This window comes from Tenebrio molitor, chromosome 8 (assembly GCF_963966145.1).
Source record: "Tenebrio molitor chromosome 8, icTenMoli1.1, whole genome shotgun sequence".
In the NCBI taxonomy this organism is placed as follows: Eukaryota; Metazoa; Arthropoda; class Insecta; order Coleoptera; family Tenebrionidae; genus Tenebrio; species Tenebrio molitor.
In genome coordinates, this window is record NC_091053.1 from 8926065 (window position 1) to 8949159 (window position 23095).

The following is a 23095-nucleotide window of genomic DNA, read 5'->3' on the forward strand; positions in this document are numbered from 1 at the left end:
TCACGTGGTCGAAAGATGTCGGTCTCGGCGACCTTGAAGTATTTCTCGACGTTGATTGGACGGCTGATTGCTACAATGCGATGCGAATCTGTTTGTTCTCACCGTCACATGGTGGGAAATGAGAAGAAAACGGTTCGAAGGGGGAGGGAACAAGTGGTTTTCGAACACCTGCAGGTAGTGAGTCATCCTCGTCAGCCACAGGTTGGGTCTAACGAGTCAGTGGTACAATAACGAACTGTCAGAACGTCCTGTTCGGAAAAAAATTGGGAATTTCAGGTAAATTTCGGTGAGATCGAATGGTCTGAGGCAAGGAGAGAGAGATGGAGATACGTCGGTACTCTTCAAAAAGGAAGGAAAAATGACACACCAAAATATCGTTTTTTGAGATTTAAAAATTTAGAAAAATATGAAGTCGTGTTCGGCCGCGCCAAGCGGCTGTGTGCCAAGGGCCTCCATCATTTTGACTTGAACTTGCAGCTTTTATAATAATTAAATGCACTCATACAGCACTAAAAATTATTCACGACAGTGAATAGTTACTTTACTGTACTCTGAGATTCAGGTGGATTTTTTAAATATTTTGTACCTACCCATAGTTCGCTTCACACTACCTATAAACCCTTACAAGAAATTAAATGCTTAGGACGCACGTGAAATCACCCAATCGCTTGTATCATATCCGAAATCCACAAAAGATGGCGAAAAAATTCAATGGCAAAAATTTCGTTTAATCACGTTTCTACAAGAATATGTAAATGAGAAATTACAATAAACAAGATTTATATATTTCTTGAAATAAACCATTTTTGGTACAGCATCTTATTTATTTTCATATAAATTATTTTTTCAGTTAAATTTTAGAAATATACAGGGTGGTCCCGATATAACCTGCCAAAAAAATTCTGGGTCATTAGAAGGATCTAACAAGTCCAAAAAACCCCCCTTCGTTAGGTCCAAAATAATGGGGATAAATTAACCCCTATCCACACCCATTCGACGCTGCTGACCACAAAAATACGTACCTACTCAGGAATTAATTGTTGGTGTTTGTAAGGATGACAGTATCTAAGCAACATAGGTACCTGTATCGTTTATGACAAATCTCAAATCTGACAAACTAAATCAAATTAATGACATTTATTGAAAACGCTGTACACTGCGTGCGTTAATTCACCAGCTTATTTAGGTACAAAAGCTGATTTTGTAGACTGAGATGAATGAGTAAGAAAATAATAAAGTGGTGTTCCTCAATGTGTAAATAAATGTATAGGTAGTGTGTGCAAAATTGTGGAAGAACTGTGTAATAAGAGTATCGTCTTAATTGTGGTTAAATAGCCAAAATAATGTATTGAATAAATTTATTTACACTTTACATATTCGTACTTTCAACTCTAACTGAGCATATCTACTAACTAATGAAAGGTAAACTAGACTAGAAACATTATTTTATAATAAATGTTCTGTGTGCCTTCCGTTGGCATTTAAGCACATTTGAGTACGCTGGTACCAATTTCCATAAACAGAATTCAGCATTTCTGGGTTTTTACGAATCTGGTTCGCGGCGTCTGTTACGCGTTTCTGGAGTTGGCTTTTTGTATTTATTTCAACTTCGTATACCAAATCTTTCGTGTGGCCCCAAAAATTAAAATCCAGAGGGGTTAAATGGAGGATCGGGGACGCCATCGTATTGGAATCAGTCAGAACCAACCTCACATAAATGCAGATGTAGCTCCACAAAAGTACGAGACGGAAGGACTCCTTCAGGAAAACGCTCGCCGTATGGTAGCCATGCCGGTCTTGAATTACCACGTGTTTCGCCATAGAGTAAATGCAAATCGGCGTATTCTTGTTTCGTGAATTTCATAACTTTTTGAAGGATTCGCAAATTTAAAATTAAACTTGACAAATGTCATAGGTGTTGCAGGTACCGTTGCTAAAGAAATCGCAGCCAAGTAACCAGAATTACCTTTTTAAAACCGATTAACTCATTAGCGTACAGCAAATTTTGACCAAATTTTCAATTATTTTTATCTCGAAAACGAAAAGACTTTTATTAGAAACTTTTTTTGTGTATGAGTTCTACTCATCGTCACCTATTACTGGATTTCTTCTGGCAGGTTATATCGGGACCACCCTGTATAATAATACTAATTTTTTGTTTGATCCCGTTTTCAAATGGAAAAAAAACAACTATGAAAACAAACAAGAAGGTGGAAGTACTACGAAATGGTTTTTGGAAGAAAATTATTAAATTCACTTTTTTTTACACGCTGTTCTAGAGAGCAAAAATACGAACAATTTTGCCGTCTGATTTTTTTAGCCATCTCTTTTAATTTGCAAGATACCTACAAGCGACAAACGAAACAAGCTTCGATTTTCAGGAAGTCATTTCTAATTTCACCTTTTAAACGGGCATCTCATCAAGTAATTTTTTTGTAGGTTTATATTTTGAAATAGCTACAAAATATCAAATTTTAGGTCATTTATGCTCATGTGGCATGTATGACTCTGAATTGAATTGAGATGAAGCAAGATAAAATTCCGAAAGCCCCTGTTGACTTATTTGGAAAGCTGGCACCACAGTGCAGCAAAATTAATTTTTGGACATGGACGATCACCACTTGGCGCGGCACTGCAGTCGCGAACAATACATTTTGATCATCAATGTCATTTTATTTTTTTTACTATTAGATTGGTCAACAGGTGTAAATCCATTTACAAACCAACGAAAAAGAAGAAAGAAAGAGAAATACAGATACTTACTTTAGTAAGAAATTGTAAATCAGCAGCTAAAGAAAATGATTGCTTATTTCGAAAAGTCAAGTAGGTAACACAAAATTACTATTGTACTATCGTTGTTACCCAGAAGTTAGTATCATTTTCATTTCCCTCTTATTTGTTGTAAATACAGGCTGAAATCGAAATACCTACATCGGAATATTAAAGCGAATTATGAAAATCACTTGTAGGTATTCAGTTTTGCGCCATACACCGCATGAGGCTAGAAATGCCATGTACATATTTTTTGTAATATCTAGTTGTTAAAGGTGGCTTTCCGGACTGTTTGTCACCATGTAAACAACCTCATAACGGCCGGAGTCCGTTATAGGTGTCCGTTATGAGCGAGAGCGGCCGTTATAAATGACTAAATAACTATAGCAACGTAGATCTAAACTTTATTTTTCAACTTTTTTACAATTGCATGCGGCCATCCGGACATCGGGAATATCTTGATCGCGATTTTTTATTCATTTCAGTCGTTTATTTTCAACGGAAAGTTAAGTGTTGAACAAATCTGACAAACAGCAGCAAATGGAGACAAGATCGAAGATGATGCTTCACTAACACAAGCGCGATTTTGCAGGCAATGACGATGACCTCACTTCCGGACATCGGGAATATCTTGATTGCGATTTTTTATTGATTTCATTCACTTATTTTCAACGGAAAGTTAAGCGTTGAACAAATCTGACAAACAACATTGAAACAATTTTTTTCACAAACAACGGTTGACATGACGACGTCCTCCGCACACTTATTAATCATTCGGTTTTTTCGATGGCGTTGAAAAAAATGTGTTTCAAAAAGATAATTTTGAACGAATCGTAGAGATATTACAAAAACTATTGTACAATACACGTCCGTTAGGGCCTTTACAGCCTCGCCAGTATTATTCGACTCGCTCTACGAGCTCGTCTCACAAAATCTCTGGCTCGGCAGTAAAGGCTATCCTAACGGACTTCTACTGTAGAATACTATTTTGGCTTTCCGGACTGTTTGTCACCATGTAAACAACCTCATAACGGCCGGAGTCCGTTAAAGGTGTCCATTATGAGCGGGAGCGGCCGTTATGAATGAATAAATAACTATAGCAACGTAGATCTTAACTTTATTTTTCAACTTTACGTGCAATTTAAGCACAAAAGTTGAGTACGCCACTGATATCTGGTTAGAACGAATAGTAAGATTAAAAAGTTATCGAGTGCAACGCAAAAAAGGTGGACAAACTTTTCTTTTGACTTAAGTAAAGATTGCCAGAAAAGTTTTCGGTGGTGGGACGCTTGCATTGGATGAAACAGCAGTTAAAGAAGTAGATGTTATAAACAAGAGCACCAAGCTAAACAATAGGAAGGAATGTGGCAGTTCTAGCTTAAGTACCTACTGGGCTGAGTTTCCAATCTAATAATTGTACTTTTCATTTTTGAAATAATTACTGTAAAAATGATTAATAAAATGTTACTTGAATAATGTGCATCTGCCTATTTTCTAATCTTATAACTTATAAGATACGTTGCACATTGACGACGTATTTTATAATTTCATAAAATACGTTGCTATTGACGACATGTTTTATACAGGTGTTCCTGAAATGCATGGCAATTTTTGAACCACGAGCTACTGGCTTCATGTAGAACTCGGAAAAAATATTTAAAAAATTCTGTCAAAATATTAAATGACATTTAATTTTTGAGGTACAATTTTTTTTTATTTGCTTTAGGCCCGGTTTATTCACCTTCAAGTAAACTTATTTGGCCAGTAGTTGCTATAATTTCGAATCTGCTATTGGTGGATCCATGGTAGAGCTTGTGCCAACTGTCATGATCGATGACCTTGACAAAAGCTGCGCGACGGCGGAGCCCAATTTTAATAAGTGAAACGTAAAAACATCGGTCATTTGGTTAGAATTTTCAGGGTGCCGCCAAAGTTGCATTTTACACTGTCCAAAGGTTTGGGTTTGAATGCCGGACATTATCTAGGGACCTGTCGCTAATAAATATTCGACACAAATTAGCCCACAAATCTGTAGTGTGATAAAATGGTACCGATGTTTTTAGTTCGAATAGTGAGGCCGCTTCGGTACGCATTTTGGTTTCTGCGTCATCGATCATGAGAGTTGGCTCGAGCTCTAATTACCGTTCAAATAAAGTTATTTGAAGGTGAATAAACCGGGCCTTAGTCTTCTACGTTGTCCCACAACCTGGGTAGGTACAATTTCGGCACATTTTTAAAATAGGTACACCCTTGTATACTTATCATATTTTAAAAAATGTAAGCCAACTTTGATAATAAGCGTCCTTGTTTTTATCTTTCAAGGATGCAAACCGGAAGTTGTTTTATTCTTTAAAATCGTCCTTTTTCAAATTTTATGTTAAGATCGTCAACTCTTCGACGACTGCGCAACTTCTGAAGATGCTACATCTTTTTTCTTAAACAAAATCATACGTCACACTTCATAGTTAAAATATATTTCTTAAAAATGTATAAAAAGTATAGCATTTATAACAATAATACACTAACAATCTAATAATGACATGTGTAACAACACACATTGAATAATTGCGTTTATTATTATTAATGTAATGAGGGATTGAAAATGTTTGTGGATAAATATGGCAACTATGTACGAAAATTTATGTGGCAACTGTGTGGGTGAAGTAGAGTTGACATTTGTATGACATTTCATATGCGTGCATTTGATTTTTTTTATACCATTATTGCACAATGACTTGACAACTTTCAAAATTGCGCGACTATGAACTGTCAAGAAATGTCAATTCTATCCTACCTACAGAGTTGCCACATAAATTCTCGTACATAGTTGCCATATTATCCACACAATTTTGAATCACCCAATATGACACAAATTAAAATCACATGATTTGTATGTACATATCATTCAAACCCAGAGAATAAAGATGAGGCGATGTCACAAAATAGAGTGCGAACGCTAAAATTATCAAATTATTCTCGTCAAAAATTAGTTTCTGACAAAACAAATCGATGCGAAATTTATATTATTCATACAACATACCGCCATATAATTGCCATACTAATTGCCTTGACCATATTACCGCACAGACAAAAAAAACATCTCACAGTTAGTTATTTTTCGGACTGTACAACATCTATGAAAGCTCTTCTCACTAGAAGCCAACAAACCACTGTACTTAAACAAATTTAACTCTTACTATCCAAAACACCAAAATAGTTGAGTTAGGTACTTAGCATAAAACAAATCATTTGTACTAAGAACCCTTTGAACCGGGTTAAATTTTGATTGTTGTTGCATTGCAACTGAATCAACCTCTTTTTACCTAAAAAACACTTTTACACTGTAGGTCGATGTCGCCGGTAACGTAATGGAAAAGTGTTTTATATAAAAAATAACATTTATATAAACTTATGAAGAGAATAAAAACATTTTATGATAGATCACTAGTCACCAGTGAGTTTCTCATGACTCTAATTTTCAACAGTCCTGGATTTAGCTGCACGAAACTGGAAAGGATCAAATCAGACGAATATTGCGATGATGTATGCAACTCACGTGATATTGCGTTTCTTCAATCTAGCGATGACCGCTGGTTTGATCTTGCAACGACCTCCTTCGCTGTTTTTACCCCTTCCGGTGATGACGAACAAATCTTGACCCCGCTTGGAAGTCCCCTTCAACAGGTTTATATTCCTGTCGATAAAAATGTCCAAGCTTGGAATAGCCTCTTTCACGTAGAAATAATGAAGGTCGAGCGTGTCGAACTTCTGGAGCCTCTTCGAGTGCTCTTCTGCGAACGCCGCAGCAGCGAAATGGTTAGCTCTGTCGTAGGATCTCGTTTCTCTTTTGGCCAATTCCGAATAGAACCTTGCGACTTCCGTCATGCCTCTCTGGTAATAACTCTGGACTTTTTCGTAGAGTTCCGCGCGTTTTCTCAGATGTTTGTTGGCTTCTTCTCTATAGTAGGTCGCCGGTTGTTGCTCTTCTGACTCCTGCAATCAAAAATTCTCAAATGTTCAAGTCAAACATCACAGATCACCTCCACTTCGGTACAGTCCTCTTCCGCTTCTTTCATCTCGTCGAGAGTGGTCTTGCTCAAGGGCGGCTCCGCGATCGTTTCTCTTGACCCGTTGATGTAGTCCGGGCCCACGGAAGCCATCAAATCTTCAACTGTCCTGTTGTAGTCGTAGTCCAAGGCGTGCCAGATCTCCAGAAGCGCTTCCTTATCAACGTTAGGAAACGTACTGAACAACTTTTGTTTCGTCAACTTCGCTGCCAAACTGTCAGCAGTCATGTTCTTCCACTCGTCGACGTCTCTCTTATGGAGATTCAACGCGACTTGCTCGTCCATGATTTCCATGAGATTCGGTGGTCTCTCGGGAACGCGAGGTTCCTCTTGAGACTGGAGTTTCCTAGCAAAGTCTTCGTCCTCCTTGACCAAACCCTCGAGAATGTAATTTTGGGCTTCCATCTGCTGACAAATCGACTCTACGTAGAAACTATAAATCTGTCGAGCTAGACCCACCGGCATCTGTACCACCGGTTGGTAGCCCTTCGGGAAAGCACCGTCATCTCCACCGAACATAGTTTCTAACTGCCCCACGAACACTTCCCCTAAATTCAACTCTATCATATTTTTCGGGTTGTCGTCGCTGTGACTCGAGGAATCGTCATCCTCAGAGTCCGTTTCCACGTCAGAATTGATCGCCGTCGATGTGGACGCTTGAGGCTCTTGATAACTTCCAAATTTCGTTTGTTTCACTTTGATGACGTGTTCAGAGTAGTGCTCTTTGTTGATATCGATCTTGCCCTCGAGACACCTTTTCAATTCTAAAGAATCTTCAGAGATAGGTTTGTGTTTGAAAACTTTGACTTCTCTCTGTGGTGCAGGTTCATGTTCTTCACCAAACGACTCGTCCACTTCTGTCGCCGTCTCGACCGGTTCACTCTCCATTTCTTCGTCTTGTCCTTCCGCCACTTCTAGATTGGCATCGTCGAGAAGAAGATCAACAGTCCATTGAAAGTTTTTGTTGCATTTATTGAAAAACTCTCGTAGTGAGGATCGTGGAACTCTGGGGAACAGATCTAGAAGATCTCTGATGTAAGCTTCTTCGCTTTTGCCTTCGTGATCGAAGAGATCTTCAGCGGTACAACTTTTGTCGATCATTATTTTCTTACGCGGAGTCAATCTTCTGACAGGCGAGTCTAGATTGATGTCCCGACTTTGGGCACTTATCACTTTAAATCCATCAGGTACGTCTGAATCGTTTCTTAAATAATCACCAGGTTCTACGACACTGCCAGCGTCTCTAGTTTCGGGTGTCACTTCTTCTTGGTCGTTGTTTGACATGACGCGAACCTGATCTGGGTCGCAAGTGATGGGGGTGACGATATCCCACGACTCTAGAGCTTTGGCATCTACCCCCCAAGCGTTCTCTATATCTCGGAACACCTTGTCTGAATCACTTTTCGAACTGGAGTTCGCTCCGCTACTGGTTATCTGATTCGGTTGCAACACATCGCCGGAGCTTTCTTCGGTGCACATCAGAATCTCATCGACTGGATTTACGTCCCAAAAATTTTGATTGTGGTTCTGATTCTTGTCAGCATCTTCGTTCGAAACATCGCTGAAATCCATCAGATTGATGTTTTCGATTCCGTTCTCGACCGAGATTTGTCTGTCGAGAGCTGAAGTGCTCTTCGACTTGGTGACCCTATCGATGGGACCGTTCTGCTGCACTCTGTAGAACACGTTATGGATTATAGGCGGGAAGAGGCGCAACTGGGGCGGCCTCTGGAACTTGTAGCCGAGGTTGTATGCGCAGAGCAGCTTATGTGGCGTGACGTTCTTCTCGTATCTCTCCAGCATATCTTTTATCGTGGCTCTGGGAACGTTGTGGGTGTTCCTCTTGGCTAGTTCCTTGTCGTTGAAGCACCACCAAGTGTCGGGTTCTACGATTTCGATTATGTAGCCGTAATCCGTCGCCATCATCGCGTACGGTTTCATTTCCCACATTTGGGTGTTGGTGTTGTCTATGATGACCGGACTCAGACCGCGACTCATCGCCTGGAACGCCCGACTGTGGTTCCATCCGTGGGCCTCTTGCAATCTGCTCGAATCAAAAACGTAACGTCCCGTTTGCACCCAGAAGTCATCGGTGCTCAAAATGTGATGACTGTTAGTCCCCGGTCCTAAAGTGACGTCAGTGATCACAACAGCCAACCGCGACTTGCCGCTACCCGGGAGGCCCCTAAGAAGCACCAACACTTTGTATCCTTTCCGGATGTTGTTGATCACCCGTTCGAGTTCGAGAGTCTTCCTCGACTTCGTCTTGTTCGGTGACGGCTGAGGGCGAAGGGTCAGATTTTGGGGTCTCTTAGCGGGTTGGGTATTGTGCTGCGGCGACTTTTTCGGCTTCGGCTTCTCCTTCTTCTTGAAGGGTTGCTCGTCGATGTTGTTGGTCATCTCCAGGAGTAAATTCGACGACCTCTGGACTGGTTCGGGTTGTGAATCGAGAAATGGATTTATTTACTAGTTTTTGTAAACTTACCGTCGAAGTCGCATTCCGATGCCACGGTGCGGATGATGTCGATGTGGAGGACGTTCCCGAACAAGTCCTTCAGGTTGTTGATGACGCCGTCTTTGTGTTTGTTGCGTTTGTTCTCGGAGGGTTTGCACGTCGCCATTGCTTACGGAATAAATGTGGGAATTAGTGTGGTGCGCTTATTGATTCAAAAATGAAGGACGGAACGAATTGCAGTAAAAAAATATAATTACATCCGTTTAGAAATAATGCAAGTTACTGAGGCGGTCATAATATCGATAACATGTTTTTGTTTCTCAAAAATACGAATTCTGCTAAAAACTAGAGGTAGTTGTGGATAATTATTACTGATCCCTGTATGCTAATAGAACAGTCAACAAATTTATACCTACATTAAGATCTGGTGTGTGAAGCACTTTAAAATGTTAAATAAAATGACAAAATCCACACCTGTAATGATTAAAAAAACTGTTTCTGTTGGAGCAGCTTGTAGGTCACCATTAACTAACAGTGGAGTTTTAAATACAATATCATTGTTTCTGTCTGTATCATGTTACATGCTTGATAACGGCCTATCTTTGATGATAAACTCGTAGATATAGGACCTACGACGGATAAATTACATGTTTGGACAAATTGTGTTAGATTTCTGTACAAATATAGGTAAAGTCCCCACAATAATAGCAGAAAGAATGGAGTATCTCTTGTTGCAAGTTGAATTGCACTGCTGCTTATTGTGTAACAAAAGCTTCACTTATGATATGAACCACTGAATAACGATTTATTAGCAAGGTTTTGTAATCGTATTATTGTTACTGTATCTTCACATAGACAAAGATAAACTCTGGTGGGTGAGTCGGGTGTTTCTGTCTGCACCAGATTAATGGCTCCGTATCCGTAGTCATTTATCAAAGAGTTGTGTTGATTCGCTTTCTAGGTTAAGATTCTAGCCAAAATATTGGGTGACTCAAAATGATTGTGGATAAGTATGGCAACTAGGTACGAAAATTTATGTGGCAACTGTGTGGGTAAAAAGATACAGTTGACATTTCTTTGACAGTTCATTGTCGTACTGTCGCCAGCAAAAAAAAAAAAAAAACTGGTCGTAAAAATCAGACTTTGACGCAATGGAAAATAATCAGGCAGGGATTTTTTTTCATTTGTGACAATCTAACCAAATTTTGAAATGGCATTGACGACCAGGATTTTTTGCTCGCGACAGTACAATTTTTAAAATTGTCAAGTCAACGTGCAATGATATAAAAAAATTTGTTCGACGAGCCCCTTAAAGGCTCCAAATCGCTCAAAACCTTTAAAATTAGCTTGACGTTTCGTTTTGACAAGTTGTGACATTTATCAAAATCCGTTCACATAGGAGAATATTCTCAAATTCTGACAGTGCCGAACAAAAAAAAAATCAAATGCACGCTTATGAAATGTTAGCTCTATCCCACCCACACAGTTGCCACATAAATTTTCGTACATAGTTGCCATACTTATCCACAATCATTTTGAATCACCCAATACAATGATTTATTTTGACTTTTGGACTGTCATATTTGAATTTGCATTGCCATCTCGAACTCCAGGCCTTAAGCCAGACAGCGTGTGACGTCACGAGGAAGGCCAAACGTCAAAATTTGACATTTGTTTACATTTTCAGAAAGTATCAAATTCGGTGTTTTCATCATTCTTATGGAAAATTGTGAGATAAGCAAAAGCTTGGTGGCAAGTGTATATAATAGTTTCAGTTGATACCAGGGTATTTACTGTTCATCGAACGTCGCAAGAGACATTGAAACCTGGGAAGTATTTTTATATCCTATCAACATTTTCGTGATTACAAGTCGTCGTAAGGGCAATTTAGTTGAAACTATATTTGATACACATATAATTAAGATGTAAGAAGCATTTGTTGTGATTTGGTGTTATTTAAATGATTCACAAAGTAAAAATTACGCAAAAACAATAAATACACAAACTTAACCTCACTTGTAAATGACAATTTTCGCGTCATTAATGGCATTTTACTCCACGAGGCAGTAATTGTAAAGCCTAAACACATCGTTCTACTAAAAAAAAGAGTGCTAACCAAAAATTTTACTGTTTTTATTAAATTCTGGAGGTTGAATGCGTTTTTCGATGAAGCCTTTACTGTGACGTCACGATCAAAAACAATTGCTGCCTTAAGGCTTTGTGTTCTAGATAGCAATGGAATTTGACAGTCAAGTGTACTATGCCGGCCAAAAAATTTTAGCCTGTCATTATGATTACCGTCTTGATAATGATTGGTATTTTTTGGGTGGTAAATTTCAAAACGCGAAATTATTTTGTCATTTTCTTCTACACAGAACGTTTACCTTAGGGTATCTATGTACTATTGGGAGCACGGAATTTCGGGCAGACTTGAAATTTGACTGATATAAAATGTGAAATAGGCTTTAGGTGCTAGACGTATTAATACCCTCATTTTAATATCAACTACTGTCTCATATCATTTTGCAAATTGCATTAATCAATTCTGAAAAGCTGCAAGTGCTTAGATGTGATTTTCAGAGAACTAAACCATTTTTTTTTATTAAACTTTGGAAATCAATAACTAAAATGTAAAATAATTGAGCATAATTGTGACAGTTTATTTTGAAGTTCCGTCAAAATTAATTTTTATGACATTTATGACAATAAAGCTTAGACTACATTGGGTTTCTTTAAATGACATGTAAATTGCTGCCCGAAATTCCATGCTCGCCATAGTACTGTCGCGAGCAATAAGTTTTGGTCGTCAATGTCATTTCAAAATTTGGTTAGATTGTCACCAATTAAAAATTTTTCCCTGCCTAATTATGCCCATGTCAACAAAGTGTCAAAAAAATGAGGAAAAATGACAATTAAAGCCATTCAGGATGATGATAGGTTATGATGTCTATGACCGTTTTATAATGGAAACGAGCATTCTCCATTGCGTCAAAAAGTGACATTGACGACCAAAATTTATTGCTCGCGATTGTACGACTGCTCTAATTTTGTTGATTCATGTCGGATTTTTGGAATATCTGAACTTTAAACAGTTTAGCAGAATAACAATATGCATGTCAAAATGATAAGAATCGAAAGTGGGGTTACGGTTCGGTAAGAGATCATAGATCTAAACGCTGTTCAAAAATAAAAAAAAACATTGTGGTGCAAATAACATACATTTTTCATGACATTTCCTATTACTTATCACAGTGACAGGTAAATCATTTGCACCACAATGGTTTTTTGATTTTTGAATAGCGTTTAGATATAAATTAGTGATTTAGAATTAGCTGGTTGTCCCGATATTGAGCACATTGTTTCAATCTTGTTGCTTTGATTTTGAATGAAAACGATTGAAACTGACATTTAACAATTACATATCAAAATATATTTTTGTAAATGTCAAATTTAACGTTTTTGCCAAAAATACGAGTATGTACGAAAATGTATGTGGCAACTGTGTGGGTAGGATAGAGTTGACATTTCTTTGACAGTTCATAGTCACGCAATTTTGAAAATTGTCAAATCAATGTGCGATGGTATAAAATAGTTATTTATGTATTAAGGGCATAATCAGGAGATTATGGCATGAGGGAATGTTTAAAGCTCGAGCAACGAGGGCTTTTAAATTCCCGAGGGCCATAATCGACAATTATGCCCGTGGTACATACAACGTTTTATTGTATTTTATAATTTATAAAAGATTCAAACAAATGTTTAGTATTCCTGAAAGGAAATCAACTAAAAGTTGTGTCCATGCAAATTTAGTTAGGTATTTCGATATTGTTAGGGTTACTGTGTATATAATGTATGATTCTCTTTAATAAAAATAAGGAAATATCTATATTAATAACATAATTACAGAAACATTTTTGTTTTATAATACAAAAATTTCCGATAATATTGCGGAATCTGGAAAAGTGCCCCGAATGCTTGCAGCGTTTCCACGTTGAATGGCAAGGGAAATCCTCTCGAAAAGGAATTTCTTTGATTTTGAATCGTCTGATTCCGCGATAAGTCGGTTTGAAAGCATTGTTTGAATAATTAAACCAACCGTTGCTTGGCAGATTTTTGACAGATCTGTGCCATAAAGGCCAATTTATGCCCTCATTTGGGGGCGTATAAAGACGATTATTGACTAAAATAGAATAATAGTTATTTATGTAACAAGTCCATAATGTAATGCTTTATTGGACGAGTCGAGTTTATGGACGAACGAGCGCAGCGAGCGAGGCCATAAATAGAAGAGGCCTTAAAAAAATCCTCGCTACGCACGTATTTCAATGTGGCCTCTCGGGCAATTAGAAAAGCCCAATTTGCACAGAAACGAGTTGCATACAAACTTTTATTATTTGAAACGACGTCCCCAAAGCTTCCAAATCTATTAAAAATGAATTCGCATTTGCTTTTGACAGTTTGAGTGTGTTGTCTAGGGCAACGGTTCGTTATCTGCTCATTTTGCTTTAGGGCAGTTAAGAGGCAGTTTACAAAGAAGAAAAATGAGAATTTATGACAGTTGAAAGCAATAAACTACTATTTGTCGTTTCGTAATGTTTACTAATTTTTTAATAATAGGGTTTAGCGTGAGGGCGGCAAAACTTGACTCACAAAAAGTTAAAAGAAAAATTACATTTTAAATCAACTTGTTATTTACATATCATCAATTTGGAGATCTAGGGTTTGAGGTTAAACTAATCACATATTTTTAATGTGATGTGTATAAAGCTGCATTTTGTTGCGAAAGTTAAAAATAGACAAATTTGAGATCCAAATTTTTAATCACTGTCTACAATTTGCAGTGCAGGAGACATAACTTTATAAAAATCTAGGTAATGTTATACAGTTTAAGGTCCTACTACTGCGCAGCCCTATTGCGCACTCCGTGTTCCGTACAATACTTACGTCTCCATATGTACCGAGTGACTATAAATGATTGAAAGAAAATTGTGGATTGGCAACACTGATGGAGTTGGTAATGCAAGTCTTCTCGTGCATCATCTGTCAATCATTTCTATTTAGGTTAGGTTGAGTCACGAAGTACGGGGTGATCAAGAAGGACTGTTTAAGTTGGTAACACTGGATCGTATTTTAAATCGTATAACAGGAGTAACTTCCGGTTGTTGGTGGCTTATCGTTATTAATGATATACCTATATCAGATATTTGTCAAATAAACCAACAAAACATATCCAGTTGCAGTGTTATAAATAACCGAATTAAAAAATTTTCTTAATTGTACTGACAACTTAAACAGTCCTTCTTGATCACCCGGTACTTTGTCGATTTAGATTTTTTTGACGTTTGTTTCAATTTTAAAAATTACGTGTGTCATGCCAACGATGTTGCCAACTAAAGATTTCAAATGTGTTACCAACATAACAAAATAATTTTCAATCATTTATAGTCACTCGGTACTTACACCGTTGCGTTGCCAGATTTATTTAAATTGCTCGTAGCAGAGAAGTATGGTGGGTTGCCTAATGACAGAATTTTATCCATTTTGTTCACATTTTTGTTCATGTTGTGAGTAATTGTTCACTTTAACTACATCTGGAATTTTTGCGTTTTTTCTGGCTAGACAGCCTCAGGGCGTCCTCCTAGATCGTTTCCCACCATTCAAATTCAAATGCCTTTTTTTCTCTCTTGTTGTGTTTCAAGGTCGCGCAAATGTCTTAGTATAACTAAAGGGTAAGGAAAATTCATTTGCACAAGGTTTGAATGGTGGGAAACGATCTAGGAAGACGCCCTGAGGCTGTCTAGCCAGCAAAAACGCGAAAATTCCAGAAGTAGTTAAAGTGAACAATGACCATGTGTCTTTCAGTTTAATTTGTTTTTGCAAACACTACAACAGTCACCCCGTAGAAACGTTTCTTCTGAATAAAATGCACTTTTTAGCTCACCTTAAAATGAAAAATTGAGCAAAACATGTTAATTTTTTTTTAATGAAGCGATTTTGGTAATTGTTCACTTTAAGTAGGTACTTCTGGAATTTTCGCGTTTTTTCTCGCTAGACAGCCTCAGGACGTCCTCCTACATCGTTTTCCACCAGTCAAACCTTGTGCAAATGAAAATTTTCCTTACCCTTTAGTTATACTAAGACTTGGCGCGACCTTGAAACACAACCAAGAGAGAAAAAAAGGCATTTGCACAAGGTTTGAATGGTGGGACACGATCTAGGAGGACGCCCTGAGGCTGTCTAGCCAGAAAAAACGCGAAAATTTCAGAAGTAGTTAAAGTGAACAATTACCGCGATTTTTTTAAAAACTGGGCTAGTCACCTTATTTCAAACAAGACAACAAACAAATCAACAAATCGGACCAAAACGTACATGATCCAGAAAAGCCTGTTCAATCTTTAATAAATCTGGCAACGGTGTAAGTACATCAACAAAAGTATTCTGTTTGGGGCACGGAGCGCGCACTATTAGGACTTTAAACTGCAACATTACCAAAATCTATATGAAGCTTCAGTGGATGTAAAAAATACGACATTTGATCAAATCTCATTATTTATGAATGGTTATTTCCATACTGAAGTACTGAACTAGAACTTGACGATTTTAATCCTTACGTGTTGGTGTCTGTCCTATGAAATTTGGTAACAAATGACAAATCTTACGTTGTAAATTGGTTAGATTATGTAAAACAGTGAATAGTTCGTGACGTCAACACTTTCCCTCCATTTTATTTGAGCATAAGCAGGAAACACATAAATAAAACATTCACTAGGTTATCAATCAATATGTTATTAATGACATTCTGGTGACTCAAAACAAAACGCTTTCACGTGCTCAATTGACTTCTGTCGAGTTAGTGAAAGAAAATTTTGAGAAAGAGCTAGATGATCGTTATATTTTGTCTTGTCCTTTGTTCTTTGTTGGATTACAGAAGTAACAAATTATCGAAATATCGATTAAGCTGTGGCGACGTTGAGAACACAGTTAAATCTACCACACAAAAAGGTATTTCACACATTAAACGAGTGCATATTTATGTAAGCTAATTGCAATTCAGCACCTTGAAAGCAAAATAATCACTGAAACAATCGACTATTCCTTTATAATTACCTGATGTCTTCAGCATCACACAAATCGAATAAAATAATATTTCACACTTGAAACACTCGTACAACACACTTCACAAGAATTTTTCGTTGAATCTTATTTTCAAAATGTGTACCAGACGGCACAAAAATGATAACAACAACATAGCATTATTAGTCACATGTTTGGTGATTTTATAGAGGTTTTTACAGCCGTCGGGTTGGTACCTCATGGTAATCAAAAATTGTGTAATTACTCATAGATTTTCATAACGGATTTATCATCAGTGGAACATACTAATTTGGGATTATCCATTTTACGCAGGACACCTGTTATCATGAGAGGTCGTAAATTTCCGATAAAATAATGATCGAAGACTGATCCATGATCGCCAACCTTGACGATGTTGCGTCGCGATCGCGAAAAACCCTGAACTTTCAAGGTTAAAAATATGCTACAGCTGATGCAGAGATCGTCTCAGTTTAGAATTAACAATTTTAATCACACGAAAACTACATGAAATTGTAAAAGTCAGCAACCAAATCACATTGCACTCGTCGATATTTAAAGCCAAGTGTAAGTGTTTGCAGTGGTCTCGACACGGGGTAAAAAAATTCTTGTTTTGAAGTACACATAAGGGAGGGGTAATGAATTCGCTGTTTGTTTATCAATCGGCATTGTTATCACACTAATTTTGATCGATAAATGCTTGATTGACAAAATTGGGAAAGCCAACCCCTTTGAGAAAAAAATCATTTGTCTGTTTGAAAGACATAACCTTACTTTCCGTCTGTAACGCAAATACACATTTTTCGTGTTTTCAGGCGAGATCATCGCTAGATTTTAGGATTTTCAATTTGCAATGCCACGTAGTAAACGTAGATCAACGACAGAAATGAGTTCTAATGAAGATGACAGATATGCATCTAAAAGGCTACGAAACTCAAGGTATGTATTCACCCCCTTATCAGCCGCTTGAACGGTTCAGTGAAATGTTAGCTTTAAATTAAGACTACCGGGTTAGTCATTTAATCAGATCAATCTCCCACAAATTCGTTTCTTGTGGTGCCCCCTTATGCGACATTATAGTAGAAACTTGACATTTTCTATCAGTTGTGAGATTTCATTCCATCAAATAGTAAATACAAAGCGCGAGGAATGAAACGACTAAGTACAATTAGGGTAGCAGAAATTCGGCATGTAAGTTTGAGAACCATAACCTCACATTTTCGTATTAGAAAAATTTTATGTAACATTATGGCAAGTGTTGGATCATTGTTACGACGAGAGGCTGAATCTGCCGTTCGAGTGTTGGTCGTGACTGACATACAAACATTTTCTTAAACCCCCTTCCAGCGTGAGACATTTGAAATTGTCAAACAGGTGTCAAAATTTCTAGACCGAATTTTTCTCGATGGGTTTGCAATGTTTGCATTAGCGATTACGGCGCAGGCGTTCCAATGAATATATTTTGGAGCGTCCGTTTCGAACGTGAATTTCCTTAGCCCGACCGTGAGACTATTTTTAACTGTTTTATCCGCTGACAGTATTTTTAAAACACTCGTTTCATTGATGGTTTTGATTGGTCACTGTTGACAGCTGTATGGACAATGAAGAGTAGGTTTCCGTCGTAGTTTTAGATCGGTGAAAAAAAAATGTGGATTCTTTTCCAGCTCGCGACGGGTTTCTCGCGTCGAGGAGGCCCAGTCGTTCAGTCAGAAACGGTGCTTGGCTTGGTTCAGGGAATACACAACACCGGACGATCCAGACACGTTAGGACCAGAAGGAATGGAGAAATTTTGTGAAGACATTGGAGTCGAACCAGAGAACGTTGTTATGTTAGTTTTAGCTTTTAAAATGCAAGCCAGGCAAATGGGGTTTTTCACTAAAGAAGAGTGGTTGAAAGGACTAGGCGAGATGCAGTGTGATTCAATACAGAAATTGCAATACAGACTGGACTATTTACGTTGTCTTCTAAATGATCAAAATATATTTAAGGCCATCTATCGATACGCGTATGATTTTGCTAGGGTAAGTGCGACTGCTTGTCCGATCATGTCAAAAATTTTGCCTTTTCTAGGATAAAGATCAAAGAAGCATGGACATGGAAACTGCTAAAGCGATGCTTCAGCTATTGCTGGGCAAACATTGGGCTCTTTACACGCAGTTCAGTCAGTTCCTTGATCAGTCAAAGTACAAAGTTATAAATAAGGACCAGTGGTGTAATATTCTCGAATTTTCACGGACCATCTACAATGACCTATCTAATTATGACGTAGATGGCGCTTGTAAGCATATTGACAATATTGACAGTCACTTGTCCAAAAACACACTTTTATTTTTTCAGGGCCGGTAATGTTAGATGAATTTGTAGAATGGCTGAAAGCGTCAAGAGCTAAAGTCGCCATAAGTTGAGATTTAGTCATTTAAGTTTTTTTTTAAACACTGTAAATTATTTTGTTACAGAATCATGATTATACATACCTAATTCATCTTATACTGGAAGTGATTCTAATTTATATACAGAACTAATTTTTTTTGCAACACTTTACAACAATTTAGCAACTTCCAGTTTCAAATTCTAATTGCGATGTATCATGATGAAGAAACTGTGTAATAAAAATCTAATGTTTAGAAATTTGTCTATAACAGTGTAACTCAGACGAACTGACTTAGTTAATTTATTATGTAAGTGTAAGTTTTGGTATTATTTCACTGAAAAAAAAACTCACTGACAGAGAAGTAAATTAATTTTGTATGTTTTTTGTTGTACAATAAATCTACATAAGTTTAGGAAATATAAATAAATTCCATTAGAAATCAGGTTTATTTGCAATACCTGTCCGCTTTCATTTTACTCCTTCTGTCTAAGAGAGTCTCATGGAAACTTCCCTCTTCTTTCGCTTTTTTCAATTCAGATTTGTCCTCTTTGCAAATCCGCAAACGCTTGTCTTGGAATTTTTGGAACTTTTTACTAAAAAAAAACCATTAGATTGACATATGGGGTGAGATGTGACACTTACACATAATTAATTTCCACCTGTTCAAGAGCCCCTTGTTCCTCTGCAGGAACATCTTTCAGTGGATTCACATCTTTAACAGTTTGGGATCTAATCTGTAACATATGTGCTGAACCTGCTTTCTTGTCTGCAGCTATTATAGCATCATCTTCATCATTAACACTCATAAAGCAATTAGAGTAGCTTTGCAGCGCCATTTTACCACTCTGAAATATTAGGTGCAGGGTCAACTGTGACAAAATTTGAATTATTTAACCTCAAAAACTGGCTCCCATTGTTCCATGGCACCGATGGCGTCAGAGCGTCCCGTAACAATTCCATCTTTTTCTGCACTTAGGTACTTTCCATATCCAGATTTGAAGGCAACTTTTCGTTCATCAATCAGAACGGCTGTTAAAATTTCTTCAGGCGAGGGACCTTCACCCTCATCATGTGGGGCACCCAATGTGAACAAACCATTATCTAAAGCCTTAACGTAAGTGTGTTTTCCAAATTCTATAGCCACAGGCCCCGTGATTTCTTCACTTTTTGTCACTTTCCACCAATTGCCGTGAGTCACACAGTCCGCGTCAACTTTCGGGGCCGAATGTACGCGTTTGCTTTTATGTTTACGTTTTTTTGATCTGCAAAAAATTAGGTTAAACATTTTACTTCCTTTGTGTATTATATTCTTACTTGTTTTTTTCACCTTTCAAAACTAATTTACCACCGCGTACTTGCTCGTATTCAGACATTTTCACTGTTTAAAGTATGTCCATGTCCTACCTTCAAAATGAACAAATTTATTTCATGTAAGTAAAACTAGGTTATGTTCAAGTTCAATGGTTCATTTCCTTTTGTTGGTAGTTGGTACGCATGCGCCTTGGTTTGACAGAAGTTGTTCCCTGACAGAACTGTCAATTCCAAGGTTATGTAAATGGAACAAATCAATGTTTCTTGTTGTTTGTTATATTAAAAATGGAAGTGTTCAATAAATTATATTCTCAAGTGAGCAGTTCAGTGAGCAGTACTGTATCGCAGTTATCTGGAGTTCTTCCTGGAAATCCTGTAACTAGAGAGTTTGACGCAACCACCCATATCGCCTCAGCAGGCCCAGGTACTGACTGTTTATAGTAGCAAAAGTGTATTTAATTTATGAAAAAATGTAGGACTGGTGTGGAAAGTGTACAAGGGTTGTAAGCGCTCCACTAAGCAAGAAGCGTCGATTTTCGTGTTCGAGAAACGTCAGCTGGAAAAATGGAACAAGTCAGATCGAGAAATAATTCTAGAAAGTCTGCGGCGCGGAGTGACGCAACTGACGAAAATACGTCACCCGCAAATCTTGACGGTTCAACATCCCCTAGAGGAGAGCCGTGAGAGTCTAGCATTTGCAACTGAGCCAGTTTTTGCAAGTTTAGCTAATGTTCTTGGGAAAACAACCAACATGCCTCAACCCGCCAACATGTCTGATTACAAACTATACGACATTGAAATCAAATATGGCCTGTTGCAAATAAGTGAAGGATTAGCGTTCTTGCATAACGACGTAAAATTGTTGCACAAGAATGTGTGCCCTGAGAGCATCGTAATCAACAAACAAGGAGCATGGAAAATTTTTGGATTGGATTTTTGCGTGCACAACACGAACCCCGCAAATCTGCCACCGTCGTATCCACATGAAGGGTTTTGCCCTACTTTACCTGACATTTGCCAAAGCAATCTCGAGTACCTAGCTCCTGAATGCGTTTTAACTCAAAACCATTCGCCCGCTAGCGACATGTTTTCAGTCGGTATGTTAGCCTACATGCTGAACTCTCCAGGAAACCAGCCGTATTCGCCAGTAAAGGACCTTCAGCAGTTTCGCGCCAGGACTCAGCAACTGAAGAATCTAAATCTTGGGAAGCTACAGTGCGTCCCTGAAGCGCTACGCGAATACGTCAAGTTGTTGCTGAACGTGAGTCCGGAGATTAGACCAGATGCGCATCAGTTCATCAAAGTGAGTAAAGTCTAAAAATGTGAATTGTGCTAAACTGGTACTGTTCCAGATTCCTTATTTCGACGATGTGGGGATTAAGACGTTGACGTATCTGGATTCGCTTCTTCAGTGGGACAACTTGCAAAAGTCCCAGTTTTATAAAGGACTACCGGAAGCTCTTCCTAAGCTGCCGCAGCGCGTCAAAGTCCAGAGAGTCCTGTCGTGTCTTTCACGCGACTTGACTCAACCGGCGATGGTACCGTTCGTATTGCCGAGTATTTTGGATATTGCGCAGGAGTGCACCAAGGAGGAGTATTGCTCTTACGTCCTGCCACATCTCAAACCCGTCATGAAACTTATGGAACCGATTCAGGTAAGTGGCAGTGTAGCCAAGGAAGAGACAACAGTTCTCTCTTCTATTCAGATTTTGTTGATCATGTTACAACGCATGGAGTTACTCCTGAAACTGACGCCAGCGGAGGACGTCCAACAACACGTCCTACCGATGTTGTACCGAGGTCTCGATTCAGACACTCCTCAAGTTCACGAACTCTGTCTGTCCGTCCTTCCGACCTTCGCCGGCCTCTTAGATCATTCCAACGTTAAAAACAGTCTCCTCCCTCGAATCAAGCGCCTCTGTCTCTCCACATCTAGTCTCTCCGTCAGAGTCAACTGCTTGTTATGCGTGGGTCGTCTTCTGGAACACTTAGACAAGTGGTTGGTCCTCGACGAAATCCTTCCGTTCCTCCCGCAAATCCCATCCCGCGAACCCGCAGTTCTCATGGGAATCTTGGGTATTTACAAACTGGCGATGAACCACAAGAAACTCGGAATCAGCAAAGAGGTGATAGCGACCAGGATTCTTCCGTTTTTGATGCCACTGTGCATCGAAAACGGCCTCACACTGGTCCAGTTCAACGCTTTGGTGGCGCTGGTGAAAGACATGTTTCAACTGGTCGAGACCGAACACCGCACCAAGTTGGAACAGTTGAATTCGGTCAAAGACGAGCAGAAGGTGTTGGCAGCGGCGATGCCCTCGATTCAACCCTCCAACAAGCCGCAAGAGTTGGACCAAGCCTTCACCGGTTTAGGGTTGGATTCGTTTGTTTCGATGAGTTCAGGCGAAAAACAAAAGGTTGCCAAACAGCAAGACAGTTTCAAGGCGTTCACGAGGCAACCTGCTTTGGAACCTGTCAAACCGGTCGCGACCAATCCGATTTCTCCGCCGAAAAATCTGGCGTCATCTCTGATGTCTGATTGGACGAATGCTAACGCTCAGGGCGGGAATGTTGGATTTGGGGGCGGGGCACCGACGATGAACGCCAATATGATGTTCACTCCGCAACAAAATCATTTTCATTCTCCAAGTACCTGGAGTAGTAATAATCACGCCAACAGGAGTAACAATGCGCCGCAGAATTGGAACGCGTTGGATAAACTCTTACCGGTTAATAACGCAAAAATACCGATGAATCAGATGATTCCGCAGAAACAACCACTGATTCCTAGTCCTAACGTCGGGTTGGCAAATCCCAACAACAATGCGCTGTCAAAGGATGACATTATGGATTTGTTAAGTTAATTTATATCTTTTTTAATTATTTCTGTTTATGATTGAAATTGTGATGTGCTAAGTTTCCATTTCGTTACAAATAAAACGTCCGAGTAGCAGTGCAGTTAATTGACAATTTCCTGCATGTTTTCCTTCCTTTAAAGCGTTTAAACAGTAAGTGGTTCGAATGTG

The 23095-nt window shown here is 38.6% G+C and overlaps 4 protein-coding genes across 9 annotated transcripts; 2 read left to right on the plus strand and 2 right to left on the minus strand.

Moving 5' to 3' along the window:
- Positions 1–5230: 5230 nt before the first annotated feature.
- LOC138136301 (NEDD4-binding protein 2-like) lies at positions 5231–16574 on the minus strand. 3 transcript variants are annotated; one of them, XM_069055449.1, is made up of 5 exons: positions 16402–16574; positions 9325–9462; positions 6813–9268; positions 6329–6765; positions 5231–6279 (listed from the first exon to the last, which is right to left on the minus strand). In XM_069055449.1, the coding sequence occupies exons 1-5, from the start codon at positions 16415–16417 to the stop codon at positions 6204–6206; spliced, it is 3123 nt and encodes a 1040-aa protein (XP_068911550.1). In that variant the 5' UTR covers positions 16418–16574; the 3' UTR covers positions 5231–6203. The 3 variants fall into 3 exon arrangements, with proteins under 3 accessions (XP_068911550.1, XP_068911551.1, XP_068911552.1); XM_069055450.1 differs by lacking the exon at positions 16402–16574 and adding an exon at positions 9769–9922; XM_069055451.1 differs by lacking the exon at positions 16402–16574 and adding an exon at positions 9711–9850.
- A 155-nt stretch (positions 16575–16729) lies between these two features.
- SCCRO4 (DCN1-like protein SCCRO4) lies at positions 16730–19200 on the plus strand. 4 transcript variants are annotated; one of them, XM_069055478.1, is made up of 6 exons: positions 16730–16982; positions 17202–17325; positions 18051–18408; positions 18458–18665; positions 18725–18787; positions 18844–19200. In XM_069055478.1, the coding sequence occupies exons 2-6, from the start codon at positions 17240–17242 to the stop codon at positions 18849–18851; spliced, it is 723 nt and encodes a 240-aa protein (XP_068911579.1). In that variant the 5' UTR covers positions 16730–16982; positions 17202–17239; the 3' UTR covers positions 18852–19200. The 4 variants fall into 4 exon arrangements, with proteins under 4 accessions (XP_068911579.1, XP_068911577.1, XP_068911580.1 ...); XM_069055476.1 differs by having other exon boundaries at positions 16734–16953; XM_069055479.1 differs by having other exon boundaries at positions 16751–16953; positions 18725–19200.
- Positions 19110–20214, minus strand: FRG1 (FSHD region gene 1). Its single transcript, XM_069055474.1, has 4 exons — positions 20073–20214; positions 19654–20020; positions 19401–19603; positions 19110–19351 (listed from the first exon to the last, which is right to left on the minus strand). Exons 1-4 carry the CDS (start codon positions 20129–20131, stop codon positions 19204–19206), a joined length of 777 nt encoding a protein of 258 aa, XP_068911575.1. The 5' UTR covers positions 20132–20214; the 3' UTR covers positions 19110–19203.
- A 138-nt stretch (positions 20215–20352) lies between these two features.
- On the plus strand, positions 20353–23027 carry LOC138136304 (SCY1-like protein 2). The gene is made up of 4 exons (XM_069055456.1): positions 20353–20493; positions 20546–21372; positions 21422–21724; positions 21776–23027. The coding sequence occupies exons 1-4, from the start codon at positions 20355–20357 to the stop codon at positions 22931–22933; spliced, it is 2427 nt and encodes an 808-aa protein (XP_068911557.1). The 5' UTR covers positions 20353–20354; the 3' UTR covers positions 22934–23027.
- Positions 23028–23095: the final 68 nt, after the last annotated feature.